We start from the raw sequence: 19,006 nt of genomic DNA, 5'->3' as shown, positions 1-19,006 counted from the left end.
CAGATCACATGCTTAAAATGCAAGTACGTGCCGTCAAAAGACTTCGACACAATGTTATCGAAGGGAAAATAAATAAAAGAAATGCTTGTAGAAATATTTTATTTGATTATATTTTCATCTAAAATTATGAGTTTTATAATAACGGTTCTTATCAATAACGCAGTATGTCTATTAAGTATATTAACTTTTTGGACATTTGACACACAGAATATAACAAACAGTACAAAGGTCATTGAAAAAATGGATTTAAACAATCAAATTATTCTAAATATTTTCCGAAAATAATAATTTTATCAGTACAATCAATCAAACAAAAAAAAAATCACCCTAAAACTTATGGTTAACATGCATTATCGATCGAAAAATCTTATTTGTGGAAATTAAACAGTCGGCATATCAAAGTCAAATCTTATTCTAAGGCACTGAAAAATGATTATGTTCTAGTACAAAAGCTAATAAATAAATCTTTATAAATAAAATAACACTTCCTAAAACTGTTCAAACGATGTAATAAATTGCAATTTCTTTTATGTAAATTTGTTATTAAAAAATTATTATTGCAGGAAACGAGCTCAAAATAAATGAGTAAGATCGCTTCGTAAATACTAAAGCATACTATTATAATTAATTATTTAATTGAACACACTAAATGTTCTATTTAAAACGTCTAACCCTATTTTACGAATGATAAATCAAGTCTTTTACCACACCAATGGTTTGTGTAAAAAGCAATCTTTGTTTCAAATAACCAGTCTGGCATCGACAAACCCTTTCCGCGCTCACCAATCGAGTTAAACACAAATTAATGTAATAATAATCACAGTTTCCATCCATCAAACGTGGAGTAAGAGTAAACATAAATTCGATCGTAATAATAATTCGTCGTAAAACAGACAATATTTGAAATCATTTGCTCCCGTACTGGAAAACATACATCAAATTGGAAAAAAATGTCTTTTGTATTAATTTGCACTAAAAAAACTTTATCTACTTAAAATAGTAAACTTATCCTCGGACGCGTTGCCTTTTATTAATTTTCGTTTATCTTTTAGAACCTTCGAGAATTTCACTGCAAATCAGTTTTCCTTAGAAATAACGGTTTTTATGTACACATTAAATACAATACAAAACATTACAACCGCACATTTGTTTGAGGGATATCGAGAGCTCACTCCCTTCACGGTTAATGGAAATGAAGTTGGCAGCGTCAGCGTAGTTACCGAGTATCGTTATCTGCTTTCGCTGGATCTTCCCGAACACCTCGAATCGCTTGAACTTATTCGTTATTTCTCAGCTAGGGTTGCCTGTCGATATTTATAAACATTAAACAATGTCTATACTCTGATTTTTCATTCCGTAGAATTCTGGCATTTCATAAGTGTTGCGTCTAAAAACATTCTCCGCAGAATTTGTTTACTTTTATTGCTAAATTATATTGTTGAGCTGGCATCATTGCCTACTAATTCCTGTTTTAGAAAACCTTTAAAAAAATGTTATCTTTACCGTTTGTGATGAAAAGGGACATAATTGTCACTCGCCGTTAAACCATTTTTAATGTCCACATTAATAAAATGAATACATTCACTAACAAGTAAAACGTATGTTCAGACTCGTATTGAAATTTCAAAATATGCCCGGCAAAAAAGGTTTGCCATCTTTGACATGTCAAAAAATTATAACTTTACGAATTCTACGGAATTTAAAATCGGATTATAGTTTGGTCCAATTGATTTTGACAATTGACATTTAGTAATTATTACAACCTACCTGCGGTGGACCATTGTGGACGTCAGCCTTTGAGAAATTGGACAGCAATTTTTCCTGAAAATAATTATCGAGTGTTACGTTACCAAATATTGTGAGACTACGAAAGAAACTCACGCTGCCAACGTTCTTCTCTCTCACCTCCGTTAGCCTCTCGGCATCGGCGAAACTGGTGTTCTTTTTAGCTACCGCCACCTCCAACTCGTCGATTTTATTCTGCATCTGAAAATATGAAGGAATATGAACGGACTGCCAACGTTCCTTTGCCGTGCCACACAGTCCCGACACCTTCGATAAAGAGAGGAGACCAGACAAAAGATGGACAATACTCGATCGCAGGGTAACTGCAAACACAGAGGAGGTTCAAGAAAGCGCAAAGAAGCGCACGTCACGGAAACACACATTGTACCTCCGCGATGATGGTGGCCAGAGACTTCTCTATGCAGGAATACGCAAAGGCCACGGGTTCCTACGCACAAATTGTCTTTAAATCAATGGAACTCTATTTAATAACAGCGGCGGCGATGACGTGACGAGTCTCACCTGGAGCACGGTTCTCTGCCGGAGCTCGTCCAGCTCCTTCTGCTGCTCGGCCAGCCGCGAGGCCCATCGCGCCTCCTCCGCGGACACGTTCTGTTGCAGCTGGCTCAGCACGCCCTCCTGCAATACGTTCTCACGTTACCCGACAAAAAAAAAGGAATGATGCCTGATGAATAAATAATGAAATAAAAAGTTACCGTGACGTGGATCACCCTCTTGTATTTATCCACAGATGCTTGTAATTGTCGGTTCTGCTCGACGAGATCCGCAACCCTGGAATCGTCGACCGGCGATTGCTTCGCCTTCGCCTCCAACTCGCTCTCCAGTCTCTTCTTTTCGTTTTCTTTATCGAGCAGCTTCTTCCGGAGCTCGCTCTCCAGTTTCTTCTTTTCGTTCTCCTTGTCTTCGAGTTTCTTCAGGAGTTCACTCTCGACTTTTTTCTTTTCGTTCTCCTTTTCGGAAAGCTTTTCGGCGAGGGAGTCGTCGGCTATAATCTTCCTCGACTCCACGTCGCGGAGGTGACTCTTGACGTTGTCCGCGAACGCCCTGATCCAGTCGGAGCCCATCGATTGGGAAGGTGCCGCACTGGGACACGCCGACCGCAGGATTTCCATCACTTCCCTGTACTCTTGCTCTTTTGACGCTTCCTGCGGACAATTTTAAATGCTTTCAAATAAGTTCTCCCTCATCCAATCGGGGAGTCAAGCGTGTTGGGTCACTCACAAATATGCCAGAAAACATAAAACGGGACGTGTGATGCTAATGAACGTACTCAACTAGCGCTAAAGGGACCGAATCCCGAGAAGAGAGAGCTCGTAGCGATACAGGGGAATAAATAATGGTCAAGTCTCCACTTACAGAGGTCCCTCGGGCCTGCGCTTTAGCCTGAAGAGATCTCTCCGCATTCTGTAAGGCTTCCATAACCTTCCAGTTTTTAGTTCGCAACTCCTGAGTGATCGGAGTCAAACGATTAGTTTGAGGTAATAGAAGAAAGCAGAAGAAAGAGAACCGTATACATTTATCTAAAGTGATCATAATAGGAGTTAGAATTATTAATAATTTAAAGTTTTAAATCGTGCATTACAAGTGACGGGTGACCAATACGAGAGTTAATCATTTGAATTCGTGCCGAGAAGGTACATACGTTGTTTTTCTCTCGGTATTGCTCGAGCTGCTGTCGCAACTCGGTGAGCTGCGTCTGCTGTCTCTCGTTGTCGGCTCGGGCCGAAGACAGCTCCGCCTTCAGAGCTTCCACCGCGCTTTCCACCTTGGACAGCTCGTTCGCCTGCTAAACGTTTAGATTATACCCAACGAAGCGCGTTTTCACATTTTTTTCAAGTAAAACTTCTTTAGACGTATGAGGGTGACATTTTTTACGGAACGTCACGAACATGTGCAACGTTTTCGTAGAAGAAAAGTGAGATAGCGATGGAGATTGAGATTCGCTTAGAAGTTACATAAGAGATCTTTATACAGTGTGTATAGTGTGAATATTAATGTTGGAGCACTTTTAGCTTGGCGATAATTAATGTGTACTTTGTGCGCTCGCTTTCTACTTATGTTCTGACATATCTCTCGTAATAATACAAAGTTTGACCGACCTTCAGTTTGTCGGTATCTTCGGCGGGAGAGAGACCGTTGTGCGCGGGCGCCGCCTTCATCAGCTTCACCTCGGCCAATTCCGATTCACGTGCGGCGAGTTGCTCGCGGAGGGAATTCAGCTCTCGAGTCAGCTGAAAATGAGAACGACGACATTTTCCATCATCACGAAGTCTTTTTAAAGGAAAGCAAATTAAGCCCTGAAAAGGAAAATGCTCGGCTACCTGTTGCCTTTGAATCTCGAAGGCTTCTTTTGACTCGACCAAAGCGCTCTCGGCCGTCTGCGCCCGAGCGCTCGTCTTCTGCATTTCACTCTGTAGTTCTGTTAGGCCTGTCGAAATAAATAATGATGAGTAAAGAGAGACCATAGTCCGAAGTGGGGGGAGTGGGGGGGAGTGGGAGGGAATGGCGAACGAACCGGTGAGTCTCTGCTGAGCCTGTCGCAGCTCATCCCTGGCGAGCTGCTCCGCGTGAATGGCGCACTGCCTCTGATTCTCCAGTTCCGAGTATAGGCGGTTCGCTTCCTGTGAATTCAATTTAAGTGATGAGTTACATGTATTATAATACACTACTTGTTCGTTCAGTATACTGTCATTTATACTGAATTGTATTTATAGAGAAATAACGGAATCACCTGAATTCTAAACATATATGGCTTGCCCCGGGAAACAAAGTCGTAAAAGCAAAATCTATTTTGAATAGGATAATAAAAGAAGATAATACGTACTATTATTACTAAGTACATTACAAATATATAAAGTAGTTAAATTACTACGATATATATATTATACTTTTCTGCATAACCATGCAGTTTTACATGATTATATTAATAAGCTTGAAAGCGAAAATCTCATTGGAACCTTTAAAATCCTCATAAGTGAAATTACACATTTGAGCGGTAGTTCTTTAACATTTAAGACAATATAATTTAATTAAAACTATTTAGGGGCTGACTATTTTAAAAATAACATAATTTCTCCGAAATCCCCAAATACGCGCATCAGCTTATTAAACTAATAGTATACTAATCTACATAATAACAATTAATAATAAGAATGCTTTAAGACTTTGTCCCCCGGGGCAAGTGATATAATTTTATGACTTTGTCGTTATCAGGTTAACACAATGTTGTTGATAGATAAATGAAATCATGCATCTATATTTATATCAGTAATACATGAGAAAGCTGAAGTATACCTGCAGCTGATGCGCCAGGTCGGCGGCGTGCTGCTGAGCCATGAGCACGGAGTCCCTGGCGGCGGCCACCTCGCAGCGGGCCTGGCCCGCCTCCACCGCGCGGCCGCTGACTTCCGCCTGCAGCACCGACAGCTGCTGCAGCAGAGCCGCCTCCGACTGCCAAATCGCACTTTACACTTCTCTACATACAAGTCAACGGTGGCGACGTTTGGTTGATTGACGGATCACTTTCGTCAGCTCAAAGTGGAAATTTTGGAAAATTAAATGTTATTTTGTAAGTATTCATAAAACATGACTTAAAAAAACTTGACGCCTTCTTGCTTCGAGAAGAGTCGCTAGGTGGTTGAAATTATAAATATTTAAAAACGAAAATGAATTAGAATAAATTTCAAGAAAAACTCACTTCGGATAATCTCTGAATGTGCATCTCCATTTGGACGCGTTGCGCTTGCGCCTCATTCTCCTCACCCAATTGTGCTTGAAGCTGAAAACCAACATCCTTCAGTAAGAACCATCATAATTAAGCGGGCCAAGTGGGGAAGAACTCTAAAACTTTGAATACAATTTGTCATGACTCTGGAGGTAGTAACACACGACACCAATATGCTTATAACAACTCTGCCACATTGTCTATGTGTACTTCACTTCACACACACACACCCATTTACAATCTTAAGATCCTAAACAGTTATTAGTATGTTTCAATTAACTTATATTCATTATCTGGACGTGGGTGACTGTCACAACCATATTTTGATATGAAAAGTTTAGGAGGCTTAGCGGTCAGAATAATTTGTCTATGGATATGCCTAAGGAGTCTCTAGATCAGTCGAGATCCTCTTAAGAAGCCAAGACATTGTATTGACCATTTAAACATAATTTCTACATAACACTAACTCATGCAGAGCGACTATCGTATTGGTGCTCTACTATAAAGATGGTTGTAGTACACACAAGTATACGAAAAGACACATACGACCAGTTTCTCCTGGGCGAGCGCATGGTTGTCGTCCAAGAGCCTCTGGATCCTGGTCTGCAGCGTGTGCATCTCGACCCGAGAAGCGGCCGCCGTCTGCTCCGCCGCCCGGCTGGCACTAGACGCCCGACCCCGCTCGGCATTCAGGAGGCTCCTGACAATTATAATTCCACCGATGCAACATTTATATACAATTAAATTAATCTTTGAAGCCAAGGTGGACACACAAACATCAGTAACTGCAAAGAAGCCGAGTAAAATAAATACACGTGTGTCGCTACAGTCTGGCGTTTCACGATTCATACAGTTCATAAATTTCTATAAACAAACTCTTACACTTTTGAGGGTTTCCTCTAGGAATAAAATTAAATAAAAAATATATAAGGATCGATAGCCTGGGAAGGTTATTTATTAATATATAATCCATTTAATGAATTATATAATCACATTCACATCAATGTATTCAGTTAATTTTGATATAAGATCAGCAAGGCAGTAATTATCGATAGCAAACACACAAGCAGTAAAATGCTAAGCGGTGTGGTTATAAGGATAAGATAAAACTAATTTATTCGTCAAAGAAAGAAATCAGTGACGTCAATGCCTTAGAGACACCCGGAGCCCACACATTGTCAGGGCCAAGTTCAATAAGGCATCGCTATTACTTAGTATTGTGATAAGTATATATCAGTACATTGCAGGACATTGATTATTATTATTATTATGTATATGAACACACGAGCAGCTTAATAAGCTGATTTGTGCGTATTTTGAGATTTGGAGAAAATATCCAATCTATTTTCACTTTCCTGCTTACACTTTCCGGAAGCCTATTCCAGTCTGCCACTACTCGAATGCTCTTAAGTTTTAAAGAACTACCTCCTACCTCCCTCAAATAAAAATATTTAACATGTAAATAGCTCAATATTTTCCAACAAATCGTCAATTCCGAAATAAAAATATCGCTACGCGATACGAACAACAGGAAGTGCGATTATTCATGTTATTTTTATAATTGTAAACGAGTAACATCGAATGTGTTTTATATTATCAAAGTATATTCACCTGAGCTCCTTCAACTTGGCGTGGAGCGCTTGGGACGCTTCGACCTCATCAGCCAGAGCCTTCTCTTTATCGGCCAGTTGCTTCTTCAACTTTTGCACGGGATCGTTGGGACCCTTGAAACGACAGATCTTTGATTTGCCAGATTCCCATCCGAGATCATATTAATTAAATTTGAAAAACCCAGTCACCTCGGTCCATTCGGAGTGTTCGGGCAAGGGGTCGTGTTGCTTGTTGAGCAGCGCATCTGTGAGTATCTGGATCTCCGTGCGCGAGAGAGAGGCCTCCTTCACGACGCGAACTAATTCGCTCACCGACACTCCGCCGCTGTCACTCGCTGAAAGAACGAAGCCCACAATCGAAGAGCCAAAACACAAGCAGAAAACTCAGTCTGCATATATCATTATCTCCACTGACCAATAAGTGAGAGCACATTAGGCTCGGCTTTCTTCTTCTTGCTCTTTGTTGATGGCTGGGAAGGTGCTGGAGCGGAGACCATAGCCTGCTTCAACAGTTTGTCTGTAGTCAGCTCGCTGGGCTGCGGGACGTTCAGTGGTGGCACCACTTCTTCCACACTCGGTGCTTCTTCTACCGCTTTCTTCTCTGGCTTTTTAGCTACAATAATTGAAAAGCAGTAGTGAGTCTAAATACCTATAACGTTACCGCAGCTAGAGAATGCAACATACCTTTTCGTGGTTCCTTCAGTACTTCACTGCTATTACTGAGTTCACGAGACACCTCCTTCACAACTTCAGCAGATTTAACCGGTGCCTTTGCGATGGCCTTTGTTTGTTTTGACTTTTCCTTCTTTTCCACAGTTTCTTGTTTGTTGTCAGCAGTCTAAACATATTAGAAGAAATTTAGTCACCATCTAAATTACAAATTTCAATAAAATGTAAAATGTTTGTTTGTTTGTACAGATGCTTGATACCAGAATATTATGTAACAATTAAGAGACACAATATGCAATATGTATTAAGAAATGATATAGCCCATTAACACTCAATGAATAACCTTAGCTGATGACATTATTTTTGAAGCCAATGATATTACGTATCAGTGGTATACGAGATACACCAAAATAAGTATATATGTACTGTATGAAAATTGTATAAATCCACAACATATATAATTTTATCTAACATTTTAGACAACCAAAAATAAAGGGTTTAAGTGAGAAACTCACTTTATCCCCCATTTGTGAAGAGTGTAATAACTCGAACTCATCCTTAGGTTGCATTTCTTCAAAATGATTGGTGACTGGAGCAGAAGAATCCGCTGAGCTCAGATCGCTAACGCAACTTGGATCCTCTTTATTTACAAGAATTGGCTTTACTTTAGAATCCTTGCCACGTTTACGAATCTGTACAAGAGGTTTTCAACTCCTTATATGTTTAGCATGCCTTTAATGTGTATGTGCTAAATATATACTTATAAAATTTCTCACGGATGTAGTTCTAAGATGCATTCATCATATTTAAATATAGATAACATTCACCCTCTTGTTAAAAGGTCACTAAAATTAAAGCATCTTTGTAGATAAGATTAAATACTCAGGTATTACCTACTGCAGCTAATGATAGCACAAAATATTATAAATTCAAATTCCCAAGTTTTTTATGAATGTATATGTAATGGAGATATACAAAAAAAATATGAGAATGAGGGATCTTATAAAATCATGCATAAAAAATGTATATTTTACCATCCTCATTTTCAACAACTTTTTTGAATAATAGCTTTAGTATAATTAAATTAGATATTGCTAATACCTTAATATTAGGAGGGGTGTCTTTGGGGAATTCAACAACTACTGGTGGTGGCTTAAAGTCAACGTGAGGTTTTGCAGTGGGTTCATCTTCTAATCCACTCTCAGCAGGGGCCTCACTGTCATGGTCACTGCCTGTCATAGAAGTTGCATATTCCTTGTTTTTCTCTTTTTTTGCTATCTGTAGAAGATGGGTCTTAAAATATTATTAAGAACATTCATATATAATATAAGCATTTTTCTTTTTTAGCATTGTATAGTAATGGATTTAAAATTGGTAATTTCTCATACAAAATACTTTAAAAAAAATAATTAATATCCTACTGACATACTCTGCATGAGGTGAAAGGTTACTTACCTTTTTGTTAGCTTTTTTACTAGTCTTCTTACTCTTAGTCTTATTATCTGCGAGAGCTAACAATTCACTGGTAGCTTTTCTTTGTTGGGCTATTGCTTCTTCATAGCTAGTTCCAGAAGCAGAGAAGAGCCCCATGAGGAGGACAATGGCTATGACTACTACACCCACCCCACCGAATACAAGTAATGCCTGCAGCTCCATTGGGTCTGCTACACCAAAACCCTGAAGAAGAAGTAGACCTTAAATTATTAAGCAAATCAATTAAATAAGTCAATAATATTTAGCGGTTCAATTAAAACTATTTTTATGGAAATACGTAAAACAGTAATAAACGATTAAACCAAATATAAAACGTGCACATTACCGCACATACATACTTAAAAAATGTTAAATCTTCCTGAAAACTGCATGAGTCTCCGGTCTCGAAATTCCGGATCATCTACAACCTACGGGCTACGAATACTGACACGTAAGCAGTGACACATGTCATAGGTTATTGACAGTGAACGGTTAACTCATTAAGTATTAATAAGAATATATTTGGTTTAAGTTTTAACACTATTTAAAATAAACGTTAATTGTGAATGGTAAGCAAGTATTATTTTATAAAAATCAGTAACTCTTTAATTATAATTATTACAGGTAATTATTTTCATTATTAAAATTTTTACCTGTTAGCCGGGCACCTTTGAATATAATATAAATACTACAAAATAACTGCTGATTTTAATCAAGTCATGTACTTATTGAAAAAAAACACGTAAATCAAGAAACATTAAATTTATGAGTGCCATGCCATAGGCCAAAGCTATGAAATCGTAAAAAAAGATGACAAATGAGTGATGAGTGATGACACTTCACAACCCTTGGCCACAGATTATATTAGGAATGGTTAAGATTTAAGGCTAGGACTCACTTAGGTTTGTTAAAAATTTATTGATATTCGGAAATCATAATAATCGATCTTTTCCGTGTTTAAATATAGCAGCTTAGCGAAGCTTGATAACAATATCTAAAATGTGTAAGAGTTTGTGTTTATTTCATAACCAGATAATATTAATAAAAAAATATTTTTTTCTTTGTAAAGCGTTGGAAGCATAATATTATTTAAAGAGGCACCATATTACCATAATCATCATCCTATGAAATATTTTACCATACTGTCTAAGTTATAGCTGTGTCTATCTATAAAAAATCTTCTTCCTTCTATTCTATAATCAATTTATATCCAATGTGATCTGTGAAATTAGAATCAATTTTAGTTTTTACTGTTTATTGTCAACAGCTGCTTAAGAAATTAAAAATTCTTAAAGTTAATATACTTTACTACTCCTTGTATAAAAAAAGGGATTAACATTAAGTATTAATCAATAACTTTATGGTCCTTGGTAATGTAAAAATTAACTTATATTCCTCTGGCTTATACGTCGCTAAAACTTAAAAAATCTTGGATATTGTAAAATTCACATAAAAAATGTCGATACCTCCGTTGGTGTGCAGTACACCTCCTCCGCCAGACCAGTGTGAAGACGATAAACATATTGATGAATTTGATTTACAGTACCGATGTAAGTAAAAATGTCATAAACATACCTATTTTTCCAGTGAAATATATAAATTATAAGATTAGAGCTAATATGTAACTGGTAGGTTGATAAATCTTCGAGATTTGTCTTTGGAAATAACTTATTCTACAAATATATGTAGAACTTGGGGTTTTCAGCACTGCTTTGCTGACAGTGTGTATTCATTATGTATAAATCCATATTTCAGTGTCACCAGAGGATGAAGATGAAAATGATGAATATAATTATGGAAATTTTCACAATTTCCATGATGCTATATCTAATAATGAAGACTCTGAACCCCAAATTGAAACCTGTAATATAAAGACTGATCATAGCAATATTGGAATAATTGAACATTCTAAACACAGTCCAAGTAACCAAAATTCTATAGATAAAGCAAGCATTGATGATGTGGCTATTGAAGACTTAAACTTAAAGGTAGAACAAGAAAGTGATCTTGTAGATCAGATAGAAAGTAATAATAGTAATCTAGATGAAGATTCAGATACATATGGAATAACGTGTTTTACGCCGCATATAGAATCTCCTAATAAAAGTACTTTATGTATAAACTCTAATGTAGTAACAGAAGAAAGTAATAAGGTAAATGAAGTAGAAACCGTGATACCAGAATTGAATGATTTGTCTCTATTTTCTGAAAAAGGGGAAGAATTCCCTGTCAAATTATTAGAACAGTCTGAAAGCAATATTGTGAAAAATCAAGTCCTTATAGAAAATATAACATCTCAATGTGAAGAATCTAAACAAGATTTGAAAACATGTGATGATTTTGATGACTTTGAAGATTTTAAATTCAGTACAAACAGCAATTATAACATTATTGAAAGTACTGGTAATCCTTGGGAAAGTAAGGATCAAAAGGATTTTAACTTTGGGGATTTCAAAGCCAATTTTGATGTTAATGAATCTTTACATGAAGAATTACATAATGAGAAACTAAATGATGAAATTATCAATAGTCAAGCCATTCTAGATGATAGTCAGAAACTTAATGAAGAAATTATCAATAGTCAAGCCGTTCTAGATGAAAGTCAAGATGAAGATTTTGGTGATTTTGATGATTTTAAGTCTTCAGTAAATAAAGAAATAGAAGAACATGCTTCTCAACATGTCACTGTTTTAACCTTTCAAAGTAATGACAATGAGGGCCAGATTATAGAAAGTATAAAAAATATTTTATTAAATATCTTTCCTGACGATTTACCAGATTCTGAAACTGCATTTGATGGAAATCTTGAGTCATTGCTAGGTGAGACATGGCATCATTTGAAAGAAATTGATGTAAGACAGCCTTACATTGTATATTGGAATAATTCTCTCAGTCAAAAAACTCTTTTAAAGGCCCTATGCATTGATTCACGAAATATTGTAAGTAAATTCATTGTCCTGGTATTTTATTTGGTTGGAAATAAATGTAACTTATAACATTTGTGTTTTCAGCTGTTTGGACCAAAGTGGAATTCCTTGATGCCAAAATATGCAACAAATTTAAGTGGAGCACCTCTAAAACCCCAAAAACCTACAACACCACAGGAACCAGACCTCAGTGCTGAAAAAAGTAAAGAAAACATCACATGGACAGATCCTTTCACTTCAACTGGACAAGGATGTAAGTTATCTACACTTAAGAAACTGATTTGTGTGGCTAAGTAATGCTAGGACTGTGATATTTAAAGTTGATTCAAAGTTGGTTAATTAGCTGTTGAAATAACTTTGAAGCAGTCAAAATTTAACTAACATTAACATTTATTTCCACTTTGAACTTTTTTGCATGTCTTGCACATGGATACACACTTAACACCATTGCTTCATCCTAAATGCCATTCAATAGACACTTATGCTGAAGCTCTACTCCTAGATTTAGAACACCTCATGACCACTTTAGATCAAATGGCTCACAAACAGTCTACTCTAAAAATATCAGAGTTACTTTCAACTGGTAAGTTATGACTAAAGTAATTTTTAGGAGTTTTTATTTTCATATTAATGACTTCACAGCACAGCTGGTAATACATTGTACTTACCTTGCGTAGTTCTGAAATTTATTCTAAAGGATAAATGATTCCAAATAAATCTGTACAAATAGAGAAGCTGTACTATTTTTAATAAATTCAGAGCAAACCTAATAATGTACTAAATAAAGGAGGAATAAGACATTACATCCAATTTTTTTTATTTTCCAGCTAACAGTTCAGACAGGGAAAAGGCCTTAAAAGAGTCTCGACCAGCAGATCTGAATGTTTTTGGAAGCTCCATTACAGTATCGAAATTAGACAAGATCCATTCAAGTACACTCAGTGTGCAACCTCTTAGACATATCAATTTGCCTGATACTCATATATTTACACCTACTGACTCAGAAACTCCAAGATCAAAAACAATTCATTACGATATTACACCGCCTGTATTATTACCACAAACAATAGAGAACCACAGCATTGACACTGAGAAACCTATTCCAAAAAATACTACCATTGAAAATAATGATGATTACTGGGAATTTCAAGATTTTAAAGGAACAGCCGAAAGTGACCAAAATGTAGATATGAAAACTGAAACCATTAATCCAAATGCAGGTATGATTCTTCAAAGTCAATTATTGCAACCAGTCAAAGTTGAGCCAACCATTCCCACATTAAACTGGCCAGATCCTGGTGAGGTAAAGGAGACGTTTGATGATTTTTCTGATTTTGTGTCTAGTACTGCTTGGAATAATGATAATGCAAGTACTATGGAGGGTACATCTCACCCGCCAAGTGCTAGCTTCATTAGAACACTACCTTCTGATAATGTAGAGGATGAATTTGAAACATTCCAATCGGCTCCGACACCTGCCTCCAATCAGAAATGTGCAGAAACCTTGTCACCAGAAACTAGTAAATTTGGTAATGAGATCACACATACACTACCATCGGATACATTGAACATTGGGCCTAACCAAGTCTTCGCACCGAACACTGTGCAGAATCATAATATTTCTGTGGACATAACCTCAAAATCTAGTCCAGTGAATACGTCAATTTTAAAACCTATAAACGCCGGCTCGACTGTGATTCGCCCCCAAAAAGCTGGACAAATTTTACAACCGCTTTCCCTCGAAAGTTATTCACAGATAAATTGGCCCAAACCCGGTATAGATTTGCAAAATCTTTCAAGCTTCAACCCTCTCGAAAGCTTCGAAGCATTTAAAAGTGACTCCGGTTCGAGTGGAGCCAGCAAAGGCGCATCGCCGGTGCATAAAATAGTTAATAATCCTGTCACCGTGAACGAAACCCTCGATGACGATATTTGGGGTGACTTCGTATCGAGCAAACCCGGACAAGTTGCTCCAAAGAAGCAGTTACATGCAGACGAAGACGAATGGACGGACTTTGTGTCCAGTCCGAGCATATCACAGAACAGCCTCAAAACCATAAGCTATAATGTCGCCACCAATTCGACAATGCAAAAGATGTCGAATCAAAGTGCTTCTAAAAATAATCAATTGGCTCTAGAAATTCCGGTCCTCAATTACATCACTCCGAATTCGAACAGCCGAAGCATGTGTGTTGATAAACATTTTCAAAATTTATAACGACTTTATATTTTTATGTGTCTGACATAAATACCGTTTATGTAAATATAATTAATGGTGAAGGTATTAAATTGTTTTTTAGTTTTAGTTACAAATAGAAGCTTGTTGTTCAGATAGCGTTTTGTGTGTTCTTTGAAATATATGACTTATACTTTTTGATCTCTTGATGAGTATTTCGATTAATTTGACCTAAGCATATTGTCAGAGATTACGTGATGTACTTAATACTAATTTATTCACAATAATACTTGTTAATATATTCCAAATACTTAAATGATTCTCTAAAACTTATTTGATTTTTTTTCAATAATACAAGAGTTTAAATATTATTATTAAGTAGTTTTAGTTGTGTATTTATTTTAATAATAATTGTAATATAAAATTAATATGTTGAATTTTAAAAAAGCAATATTTGTAAATTGGTACATAATGTAAATATTGAAAATGTGTATATATAGCTTATAAAACAGAAGAAAAAAGTATTTTCTAGAGATTGAATGGATTGTCCTGTCCAGTTATTTTAAATTTATAATTAATTATATATTTATATTCATTGCAAGGAACAATTTTATTTATCAATAATGTCAATATTGATTTTAATTTAAAAAAGTGCATTTTTAAAATATTTAAAATTGTTATCTAAATTTGTTACCAATTGTTTTGTTTAATGTTATTTTAGCAGTATTTATATTCTTGCATACCGAGCCTATACTGATATACTTCTCTACGTTTTATTGATGGCTAAATTGTAGAATTTGTTGATCATAAGTAAAATAAAGTGATTTTGTCTTTAGTTCATCTTTTATTATAATACCTGGTCAGTGGTGGCAATTTACAAGGTTACAATCTTTTTTGGTGTAGCAAAAATATTGTCATGTTGTGTGAGAACTGGCAAAGTTCACACATCATGACAGGAAAGGGCCTCAAGGGCGTCGTTTAAATATAGTTACTATACAGTATGCAGTTAAATTTTCACAATAAAATTGGAGATAATAATTTTTAATTATGCTGAAGCTTTATATGTACATATGTATACATTTCATTCAGTCATTTTTTAATTTCTGCAATTTGAATGAATCTAATAATATTTTTAATTTCTTAGACAACACATTCAATTGAGGTAATAGGAGTAATAAAAAACAAAGGTACAAGAAAATTCTTTATTTCTGCAGCCCTGTGGAGATCCTTACAATAATACTATCGCGACTGCGTTATTATACAGAACCTGTTATATTTATACATTGCATATCAAATAATTAGTTTTATTTTATTCTTATAGCAATCCAACACAATCTCTTATTTAATAGTTCCGGTGCATCATTTACAGATTTTCTAATTCACTTTCTGAATCGGAGTGTTCTAAGTCGTCGAGGTGTGGGTCAGGGAGACCTTCGCTACCTAAATGAGATGCAAACTTTGGTAGACTGTTCTCAACAGTTGCTCGGAATGGACAATGTTCAAACTCCGGCCACGATACAAACCTTTAACAATAAAGAAATAATTTAACCACAGTTGCCGCTGTAGCGTATCGTAGATACGCACCAAAATATACATACTTTATTGTGTAGTATTCTATAAGATTTTGATGTATGTGGCAACATAAATACAGGACACCAAGAAAAGAAGAAAACACACGTCACTCAGAACAGACTTTTAAGACGAGTGAACATGTATTTCTTTCCTTAAGCATTTCCTAGAAGAATATAAATTAATGACTGTTTGTGAAGAATAAACCAATTAACAAAGATAAAAATGAGTTGTGATTTATAACAAGATAGAACATATCCCATAACTCTATACGTGTCAATACGTTAACCAAAAACGTTTACATCTTATTACATTGCAAAACAAAACTTAAAAAAAATTAGATATGTTGTTGCTGCCTTTGTCTTTAAATAACATTAAAAGTCCAATATACGAATTCATTAAAATTGGTTCAATAGTTGTAGCAAACAATTGTCCTTGCGCCATTTTTTTATATCGTGTGCGAAATAATATGAAATGTGAACGATTGTAGACATACCGCTTAAATACAGTTATTTTTTGTTGTAAGGTGAGGTCACCAAATTCAGTGAAGATAGTCATATGTGGGAGAGGAGCATCTGTCTCATCTGGCGCCACTTCTTTGTTTACATCAGGCGGGTCCTGTCCTGTGATAAGCCACACACCACAACCCGGAATCCATTGCCTGTTAATTTAAATAAACATTTACCACCATTGTTGTTAATTATTTAGTTTATTTAATGCCGGAAAAATGTTTTGGTTATTAACTCAATAAAAACGTTCAACAATGAACAACAAATGTTTTAAAAATATATTTTAGTATTAATAATATTAATTTTTAAAACAAATGTAGTTAGTACCAGTTGGTATCTAGTCACTAGTAAAATTTAATTTTATATTCTAGCATATGTCTCGTAACTCTTTCTTATCATTTAAAACATCATCCAAGATTTGATCGAATTATGGAATTTAAATACACTCACTCAAGCATAGGAATGACTCTTGTTGATTTGGAAAAAGTTTGGGGTTTAAAGAAATACCAGAGTAATGGTAAGTAGGCTGGATGGCATGGTAGAGCTTCCTTCTGCGTTATATTGACTAAATACAAAAAATGCTCATCAATCTGAAATAAAATAATAACAAACAATATTATGTAAGGTTGCTAATACAGTCAATTATAGTAAAGCACAATTTACCAAATTTAAACAAAGGAAATTAAAAGAAGTATTAAATGCTTACCACTGTAGTTTTTTTAGATGGTGGAAAAGTCCATGGCAAAAAATGGGCTTTTGGTACTTTCTGAAGGACCTTGTATTGGAAAAGAGATTGAAATAATGATGGCACTGACTTATGTTTGCCATGCTGGACATTCAAATCTGTAAGAAACTACAATATTATCACAATAAGTATCTATATATAAACCTTATTTACAGACAAACATTATTTACTTCAGGAGAACAGATTTAAACAAGGAAATAAATATAACTCTATATATCTAATTTAAAAGATTAATACCTCATAATGATGTGTTGGTAATATAATGAATAAGTCTGGTCTACCAAGTTGATTTGTGATATTGTGAAAAACAATTGTATTAATAAGATGTTTCACAAATGATAAGCCAGGCATAGCTCCAACTATCTGCAACTTTCTACCTTAAAATGAAATAAACCATTTATCAAGACTGCACATTAATGACAGTACATGTATTAACTAAAAGCAGCACCTATTTTGTCTGTAGCTAGGTCTCCTAAGAGATCTTTTATTCTATTTCCTTGATCAATTTTATCCTGGAAAGCAAGCTTCCACATTCCAAAAAAATCTGCTATTTTATATATGATTCTGTCAGGATATTTCTCATGTAGTTCCTGTAAATATAGACTTACTAGAATGACAGTTTATAAACCTTTTGTAGGTGTAGGTTAAGGGATGGCAAGAAAACATACTTGTAATGACTTTTGAAAGAATTTAGTACTCTCATACAGATATACTGGGTTATTTTGATTCTTGAGAATCTCTTCAGTAAGAAATCCCAGTCCAGGATTTACTTCAACTATTGGTGCTCCCTTTTCAAAATTTCTTGTAATTATAGTTGAGATATCTTTTGCAGTTTTCCGGTTTATTAAATACATGGTTTCAGGCGCTTTATACTTTTTTAAAAGCATTTTTGGTAGATGTGGGACAACATCATTATATTCCTTGTTACTATTCAAATAATTCATAAGCCCCTGTGCAACTTTTGTATTTTCATCCAGTTCCTCACTCTGATTGTTAATTTTGTGTCGAAATCTCATAAAGAGACATTTAATATTTGTTTTTCTAATTGTGATAGTATTCACCAGCATTTTTCCTTCATTTAAAACTGTAATAAAATGAGTTGAATGATTTATTAAATTTTCACTTCAAAATCTTAGTAGTAGATGAAAAGTCTTTCCTTAATATAATTTGTTTTCAGTCATTAACTTTAATATAATTATTAATAAAATAAAAAAAAACATTTGAACATACAACGTACCTACCGGTTCTAAGTCTAACAAAGTTTTTTTTTTTTTTTTTTTTTTTTTTTATATTATGGCCTGCACGGTTTGTGCATTGTGGCCCAGGGTCAAAACAGGGAAACGGGTAAAAAAATAAACGTAACGGATGGAACGGAATTAAGGAAAGGAAAATCTATAAAATAAAAGATCAATTCTTATAGAGATAGATATAAAAGGAGTGTAAGAAAAGATATTTACATATATACACATTCATAGGATCTAAATTTTTATATCATTACTTAAGATAAAAGCTGCTAAAAGTTTATATATATGTGGGTCCATTGTTGAAAGTAAACAGGATATGGATGAAGGGAAAGGAATTTGAAGGGAAATGAGACCGTCGATAAGAGCCGACCGTTCGCGCCGAGAACAAACAAAAATGATGTGATTCAAATCAGCTTCAGCATATCCACATTCGCACGTAGGGTTGTCAATAATATTAAACTTAGCAAGGTGAGCTGGGGTGCAGACGTGTCCCAGACGCATACGAGACAGTATTGTTGTAACTCTTTTACCGAATCTCAGTCTCCAAAACCAGG

General features: G+C 35.3%; 3 protein-coding genes across 14 annotated transcripts; 1 reads left to right on the top strand and 2 right to left on the bottom strand.

The window, feature by feature from the left end:
* Positions 1 to 85: 85 nt before the first annotated feature.
* On the bottom strand, positions 86 to 10,093 carry LOC110997476 (ribosome-binding protein 1). 9 transcript variants are annotated; one of them, XM_022265646.2, is made up of 22 exons: positions 9,936 to 10,093; positions 9,265 to 9,486; positions 8,911 to 9,087; positions 8,325 to 8,501; positions 7,825 to 7,978; positions 7,556 to 7,753; positions 7,330 to 7,475; positions 7,142 to 7,254; positions 6,077 to 6,230; positions 5,504 to 5,584; positions 5,101 to 5,256; positions 4,322 to 4,427; positions 4,128 to 4,234; positions 3,906 to 4,037; positions 3,449 to 3,592; positions 3,163 to 3,252; positions 2,502 to 2,951; positions 2,308 to 2,424; positions 2,174 to 2,233; positions 1,906 to 1,986; positions 1,768 to 1,821; positions 86 to 1,304 (listed from the first exon to the last, which is right to left on the bottom strand). In XM_022265646.2, the coding sequence occupies exons 2-22, from the start codon at positions 9,463 to 9,465 to the stop codon at positions 1,284 to 1,286; spliced, it is 2,919 nt and encodes a 972-aa protein (XP_022121338.2). In that variant the 5' UTR covers positions 9,466 to 9,486; positions 9,936 to 10,093; the 3' UTR covers positions 86 to 1,283. The 9 variants fall into 9 exon arrangements, with proteins under 9 accessions (XP_022121338.2, XP_022121340.2, XP_022121337.2 ...); XM_022265648.2 differs by having other exon boundaries at positions 9,265 to 9,503; positions 9,936 to 10,090; XM_022265645.2 differs by lacking the exon at positions 9,936 to 10,093 and adding an exon at positions 9,642 to 9,756.
* Positions 10,094 to 10,515: 422 nt separating this feature from the next.
* LOC110997453 lies at positions 10,516 to 14,592 on the top strand. 3 transcript variants are annotated; one of them, XM_022265613.2, is made up of 5 exons: positions 10,516 to 10,832; positions 11,038 to 12,221; positions 12,294 to 12,462; positions 12,712 to 12,792; positions 13,037 to 14,592. In XM_022265613.2, the coding sequence occupies exons 1-5, from the start codon at positions 10,739 to 10,741 to the stop codon at positions 14,425 to 14,427; spliced, it is 2,919 nt and encodes a 972-aa protein (XP_022121305.2). In that variant the 5' UTR covers positions 10,516 to 10,738; the 3' UTR covers positions 14,428 to 14,592. The 3 variants fall into 3 exon arrangements, with proteins under 3 accessions (XP_022121305.2, XP_022121304.2, XP_022121306.2); XM_022265612.2 differs by having other exon boundaries at positions 12,685 to 12,792; XM_022265614.2 differs by lacking the exon at positions 12,712 to 12,792 and having other exon boundaries at positions 10,522 to 10,832.
* A 981-nt stretch (positions 14,593 to 15,573) lies between these two features.
* LOC110997484 (dimethyladenosine transferase 2, mitochondrial) lies at positions 15,574 to 18,471 on the bottom strand. Of its 2 annotated transcripts, none has more exons than XM_022265662.2 (8): positions 18,446 to 18,471; positions 17,877 to 18,292; positions 17,657 to 17,798; positions 17,446 to 17,585; positions 17,170 to 17,316; positions 16,914 to 17,053; positions 16,451 to 16,615; positions 15,574 to 15,908 (listed from the first exon to the last, which is right to left on the bottom strand). In XM_022265662.2, exons 2-8 carry the CDS (start codon positions 18,273 to 18,275, stop codon positions 15,749 to 15,751), a joined length of 1,293 nt encoding a protein of 430 aa, XP_022121354.2. In that variant the 5' UTR covers positions 18,276 to 18,292; positions 18,446 to 18,471; the 3' UTR covers positions 15,574 to 15,748. The 2 variants fall into 2 exon arrangements, with proteins under 2 accessions (XP_022121354.2, XP_022121355.2); XM_022265663.2 differs by having other exon boundaries at positions 18,450 to 18,471.
* Between the last annotated feature and the right edge of the window lie 535 nt (positions 18,472 to 19,006).

This window comes from Pieris rapae, chromosome 1 (assembly GCF_905147795.1).
Source record: "Pieris rapae chromosome 1, ilPieRapa1.1, whole genome shotgun sequence".
Lineage (NCBI taxonomy): Eukaryota > Metazoa > Arthropoda > Insecta > Lepidoptera > Pieridae > Pieris > Pieris rapae.
The sequence above is the reverse complement of the archived record's forward strand: the minus strand, read 5'-3'. Positions and strand labels throughout refer to the sequence as shown.